A 6,978-nucleotide genomic window follows, 5' to 3' on the forward strand; every position below is an offset into this window, starting at 1 on the left:
ATCGATATGGAAATTCGAATACAGAATAAGTGTATTTCAGCATAGCGTATCACTCTGGAAGGCCCGGATCCGCCCTGGATGCAAGGCCCCCTCAAGGTTGCGTTTCTGGGGGCCTCCGGCGTTGGACGTACCAGTATCCTACAGGTACCGTACTAAGAGTTCGCCCTCGTCCACCACTTCCAGCTGAGCTAACTAGCGCCCGTCCGCGATTTCGATTTGTAGCAATTTTTTAAGCACGACTTCCCGAAGGAACACATCCGCACCGCCAAGCGGACCGTCTATCGGAGCTGTCTGGTCTGTGATACCTGCATACGCGAGCTGATGGTACTGGATGTGCCACCGCAGAAGTACTTCCCGATCGATAATCTGGCCGAGTGGAACAATGGCCATCCGCTAGGGTTGCGTACCGTCCATACGTACGTGCTGGTGTACGACATGGGGAATCTGGACACCTTCCAGGTTAGTTGTTTCCATAGAGCACTGTTGCATAGATACGCTATGAAGTAGGCCATGATTATCTATAAATCATTTTTGCAGCCTTAAAGTATGCAACTTGAATGACGATCGCGACTTTTGCAATGCAAATAGTAAACAATTTGTAGCTTTTTCTAGTTTTTTTTGCACACATTGTACAAAACTTTGAGAATAACTACGCAGATACACTAAAGCCCTGTTCTGTTTCCTCTCATTCCGACAGTACTGCCGCAATATGCGTGATCAAATTTTGGAAAGTTTCAATCACCGTGATTTTAAGATAATGGTTGTGGGCAACAAGGTTGACATGGTATCTAACCCTCATACTCAGGTGAGCATTTAAGCTGTTACCCACCATCTTCCGGCGTTGCAGTGCCCTTTTCGCTTTATCTTCACAGGAACTGAAGGACATTTCCACCCTCGTTCGGAAACACTGGCGCTGCGGGTACGTCGAATGTTCGGCAAAGTAAGGGCAAGCGATGAAGCGTTACCTGGAACGTTTATGGTAACGTTTTTTTTTTTCTTCTCTCCTTTGCCGGTGTCCTTTTGCACCTTCCATTGCAGGCACAACTACAAAATTGGAGATATTTTCAAGGAACTGATGGGATACCCGGTCGGTGGGACGGCACCAAAGTTGGAGTTCACGCAATCGATTGGTTCGAAAAATCGTTGCACGATACTCTAGTAGTAGCTGAACTGGAGGGTTCCTCCAACGCTGTTCAGCTGATCGCACCTGTCATCGGGTCATTGCCGGCAAAAATTCCAAAGGCTAAATCCATCCAACTCGCTTAGAATCGCACCTTCAGCGAAACGGTGCCATCTGAAGTGCCAATCACGCATCCATCGCATCCAGCAATCTTCGTCCAACGGGATTCGGACATCGTTCCCCGAACCTCTGTATCCTGTAAATTGGTTTTTGGAAAGACATTGGAGCATTTGTAGCATATTTCCCTTCATCTCATGCTAACGGTTGTTCTACGCTACAGCCACACACTTGCCTGTCCAACATTCGTGTGAAATTGCCGGTGTTTATGCAAAGATTTTATTGAATCTTGGTCGAGTGTGTTTCATCGCAGGACCTTCGTGTAAAGAACCCAACCCAGGATATGAGTCGTTCGGTAATAAGGGTGTGGGAAAATAGGAAGTCTGTAATTAATATAGTATATTAAGCCAACAAAGCATTAGCACAGATACCACAAAGCAAGGCGGTGCGAAGAAGTGCACAGTTACCTTTAGGGCATGCAGTTACAGCACCACACCTAACCTCAATCTATTGACAGCCGCAGTAGCCAGTACACTAGCCGTCGTTAGTAACCAAACCCATCATTATCGTCATCATCGAAATCAGGCCACACGTTTTACTCTCCAGTGTACATACAGAGGACCCGCACGGTTTTACGTGATTTAAAAAAAAAGAGATAGACAATAACAGTTCACCATCGCACCTTTACATGGGATGCTTCAGTTAGAAGGGCACCTCCGGGATATTCGATGGCGAGTACAGAACAATATCGATAGTAGTTGCGTAGCGTTGTATGTATGTATGTATGTGTGTGTGTGTACGTATGGGTGTACATGTGTATGGTTCAGCAATACACATTTTAGAGGTGATGCAGTTTTGCTTGCATTGAGCTTTCGCAGCTTTTTCCCTCTGGTTCGAAGAATGCCGCACGGTTTGCCTGTCCGTTCCGTTCGCTCTGCGCCGCTTTAGAAGTTGCCAAAGTTGTTGCTAGGAAAAGTTAAAGCATACACTAAGCTGTAGTGCATTATGTTGCCGTACGAGTTGAATCAGAGCGTTAGCTGATTTGTTAGAATTGCTTAGAGCAGCAGCGAGAGTTTGACGAGCAGTTTTGCAGCTGTGCGTGGATTAGTTGTTGTCGATTAGTTAGTTCGTTACTGGAAAGTGTTACCGTCAGCTACATTTGGTGGCATGTAAGTCTTCTGCACAGGTCAGGTGTACATATAGCTTTGTGTTGTTGAATGAGATACGCTGAAGTGGACAAGAATAGCTTAAGTTTGAAGATAACTAAGACTTACTGCCACTATTTAGTGAGTTGTGGGAGTTATTCGAATATTTCTATTATGTTTTGTTTCCAACACCCTGATACGCTTCCTGAATACACTTAAAAGGACACTTAAAGAAGAGGATAAATTCATTATCATTAGTACAGCAGAGGCAAATAAACGATTGATTATCATTTATATCGTTCAAAGTGGAATTTAGCAGTACGTGCTTTTATTTCAGAAGAGTTTTGTCACTGCAGCTATCATTATTATTGTGACTAATTGTAAAAACAGACGAATGATTGAAATTGGCCAAATAAACGATTAGCGTTGTAGGGTGGGGGCAGCTGGATCATAGAAACAGATGGTTCAATAAGGCTGAGGTATGACTGAACGAATGGCAAAACACTGTTATCAGATATTGAATCAAGCAATGTTAGTTGAAAAATAACAATAAAAATATCTGCCTGAAAGCGGAAAAATAATCGAAATCAAAAACGTGTAATATACAGACCGATGGATGGTTGTTTCACATTGAAAAATGAGTCACGGTGAGCATGACTCATTTAACATTTGTGCGTACATCATTCACATGCGTGCATCTCATTGCGCTACAGACATTAAATGATGCAACTTTAGCAAGAGTGGTAAGCATTTCATCATTCTTTTTCCATTTTAAAGAGATTTCCAGCAGTAGTTGCCTCAAATGAACTGAAATTGTGGTACAATGGTTATGTTGGACAAAAGATTATAGTTCCCCATGTACGCTGCAGTTGTCAACGATAGGTAATCTTTAATTTCCGTAGTTAGCAGATCTTTCAATAATTCTAACTCGTTTAAAACATTTGTGTTTATTATTAGAATTTTAAAATTTGCGAAAACCATACGAAGAATGTTTATTGCAGTTTTTAATCCCGCTTATAGCACCTTTTATTAAATCTCACCCGTTTTATAGCAGCTTGCTATAATGAAAATTGTTGGTGGTTTTCCAATAATAAACAAGATTATTGAACGATTATCTTTTATCCATACAGCAGTTTTTTAAATATTAAAAAAGAAAATGGTTAGTTTGATAACAGGAACGGAACAAAAATCTTATCTCATGTAACGTTATTTATTTGAAATAAAAAATGTTCCGAATGAAAGAAGCATAAAGAAGCATAAAGAACATTAAACTAGTAGGAAGAAGCAGCGCAGCAAAGCAAAAGACAAAGAATCAATATGTTTTAAAAATCATCACAAAAATAACTTAACTATGGGTACAATCATTCGTTGGGGAATCAATATTCAAACTTTGCTGAACACATGTTTGGTTGTTGTGTAGCATACTATAAAGAATCGGATATCAAGAAAATTATGGCTATGTCTTCACTTCGCATGCTTTTCAACCATTATCTTGAAAATAAAAGACGGTAGTCTATTTACCCAAATGAATGAAGACACGGTCAGGCCATGCGAGCACATGGCCGAAGGAGTTTTGAATAAAATGTGTACGCATGGTAGGAGAGACACACCTAATAACAAACTGAAGTTATATGTATTCAGGAATGTTCTGTCCAATGTTTTAACTTCAGCATTTTACTCCACAATTGCACAGGCTGAAAAATGAACAATGTAGCTTCAACTAAAGCTTTAAATCAACTAAATTCGATTTTCTTCCTCGCCATCGTTGTCACACTTCACTCCCAACTGTCAAACGTACGACACGACACGAACGCGATGAGCGAACCCGTCGGGTTTATATTGTTTTTGACTTTGATATAAATAAGTTGTGACCGAGAGAAATGTTATTTATACTTTGCGGAGCCCGATAAGTGTGCGTGTTTTCGTCAACGCCGGTTTCCAGTGAGTATTTTCTTCTTACTTTGCCCAGCTTTCAAGTTGCATCAAGAAAGTGTCGCTTTATCTGCAAATAAGTGTGTCCCAAGAACAGGATTTGTGTGCAATGTAAAAGTTTTCGCCGCGTGGGAAGTGCTTCAATTTAAGTGGCCTTTTCGTTTGATGGGCAAATCCGGTTGATCTTCCGCGCGAGGAAGAAGAACCAGTCCTCCAGCTCGCGGTGAATACGTGGAATGATGCAAAAGCGGGGTGGTTTGTGATAATGATGGTCGCCATGGTGATTTTGCAACAAAACCGCACAGGATGGGGCTTATAGACACTGTTCCAAAGACGGGGTCCAAGTTTCATCATTCACTCGATGCGCCATCGTAGCGCCACTTGGGCGTTTATAAGCGGTTGCACAACGATTCCGGTACGACATTGAAATAACCTTCGCGGGGGCGAATTTTCACTGTGCGGATGTTCCCGAAAGATGATCCGGCTAGTGAAAGTGTCATTGCCCTCGCACCTTTGAAATGACCTTGAAGAAGGAGTTGGCTTCACGGGAAGATGGAGTCCACCACATTCTGTTGGTGAATCTAAGCCACCCAGACGCCATTCCACACCGTAATCTGCCGGAAGACACCTGTTTAGCGGCTTGTAAAAGGAGAGAGCGTGCATTCGATTGAAAGTGGTTCCCTTTTACGACCTTTGGCTGATATTATCACATGTTCCAATTTGTTGCAAGCTCCACTGCGCATGACAGTGGATGATTCTTTTTCGTTGCATTCGATTCGGCTTATCACGATGGAGAACCGGGAATGCTGTGTTGGTTGTTGTTGTTGGTGGTGGTGCACATGCCGCCAAACACTTGCACTTGCACTCGAACGTCGTCATCGATCGGAATGCAATGGCACGTTGGACTCGATCGACACGATCGACTGTCTAAAATTAAGATCAAGCGCTGCAACTACTTAGTAGTCGAAGAATCGTACCCGTATAGCAGGTGGACTTTTCCCTTGGCCCAAACAGAATGTGGTGCCCGGTTGATTCGATGGATTAACCCCCGCACTCGAACTTGATTTTCGTACGAAATTTTCGACAATCACCTTTTGCCCCACAGAATTTCATTTTGAAGGTCATTCCCATGTCAGCACCAAAGGCACACACCTCGGTGAAGTCAAAACACACCACACCATCTTGCACGCGCAACTGCGCAGTCTGAGGCTCACTTTCCGCGTGGAGGATTTGGAGCTTTTGCTAAAGTGAAGTGATAAAGCAATCGAGTCGGAAGTAATAATCTAGCGCAAATGATGCGAAAATTGCACCACGTTACTACATCCAACCGACGGTTGTTTGGGGTTACTTTATGGTGTCAGTTCTTCAAACCATCATGCTCGCATGCGGGTTGATAAGATCACTTTCATCCTTGGCACAAGTTCAAGGACGACTTTCACTTTTCTTATGTTTACAATTGCTCTCGTTACGTAAGGCCGGTTGTGCGATTGTGCGTGCAGGTCCATCGATGTCCCCTTGATCGTCGCAAATACGTCAGCTGATTTCAGCCGGACATTCTCATCCGACACTTGGTTGTTTTGCTCGTTGAACGCGTGAAGTGGGCATGATCAAAAATAGCTTTTTGATTAATTGAAAGGAACTACCCCAGTCGCTGGCGAGTTGTTGTTTTAACTTACCCTTTTTTCACTCGCCGATGAATGATTATACTCCTTATTTAATGGTTTTCCTTTGTAGCAATACTTGCAAACACGATTAGTTAGTTGTTTCTAAACCAATTTGCGTCTTGCCCCATCGAACTCGGCCGTTCGTAAGTGCCCTTTGATCCTTGAAAAACTTTTTGACGTATTACAAATCAATGCATGCTGTGATGTCAAGAACAGCTCAAGTACAAACACTTGTTCTCCTTCTCACAACGACCTCTCCGAGATGACCTTTTCGTTTCCACCACCAAAACCGGGCGCGTTTGTTAGTTAGAGCGGGGCTGTAAATATGATTATCAGTTAAATAGTCTTTAGTTGCGTGTCGTGAGCGCAATAGGAGGCTCGTCTTGGCATCAAGAGGCATGGAAAAGCTAATCTCGGTCCAGAGAGTGTCCCATGTTGCCGTTGGCAACAAAACAAACGATCCTAATTTTTGATCGTCAATCGACGGGCTTATCATGACTGAGAGCACGCCAGTCGATAGTACGGTTTATAAAATGGGGGCTAGTTATCAGGCGTTAGGATTCCGGGAGTGGGAAGAATATGATGGAAATGAAGTCAACAATGACGTAATAATAATCATGTTAGATGCAATGGGAACTAGTGATGCTCCAAAATTGCGGTTAGGATCAAATCACGCTCTAGAAAGAGGGTCTGCCCGAGTACCCATCTCCGCCACCTATGTGTACACAATAGGTTTCCTAGGTTTGAGTACAGATGGCGCTTGAGTTCCTATTGGCGGTGGGTGTATTTGCTTTATGGACGCTAGCGCCATCTATTCTGGTCGTGTGTTTACGTTCGCCATGTTCTCTACAGAGTGCGCTTCTTCTCACTTTCGCGGTTTCATAATCTCACTATCGCACAATTCTCACGCAATTTGAAATAAGACATCATCGCTGAAATTTAATCATTACGTTTCTCTAATTACAGCTCGATCAATACCAACAAACTTACCTCCAGCATC

At 43.0% G+C, this 6,978-nt stretch overlaps 1 protein-coding gene across 1 annotated transcript; it reads left to right on the top strand.

Annotated features, from left to right (window-relative positions):
• Nucleotides 1-1,159, top strand: LOC128707451 (ras-like protein family member 10B). Its single transcript, XM_053802403.1, has 5 exons — nucleotides 1-144; nucleotides 223-459; nucleotides 698-805; nucleotides 873-940; nucleotides 1,039-1,159. Exons 1-5 carry the CDS (start codon nucleotides 79-81, stop codon nucleotides 1,157-1,159), a joined length of 600 nt encoding a protein of 199 aa, XP_053658378.1. The 5' UTR covers nucleotides 1-78.
• Nucleotides 1,160-6,978: the final 5,819 nt, after the last annotated feature.

Source organism: Anopheles marshallii, chromosome 2, assembly GCF_943734725.1.
Source record: "Anopheles marshallii chromosome 2, idAnoMarsDA_429_01, whole genome shotgun sequence".
Lineage (NCBI taxonomy): Eukaryota > Metazoa > Arthropoda > Insecta > Diptera > Culicidae > Anopheles > Anopheles marshallii.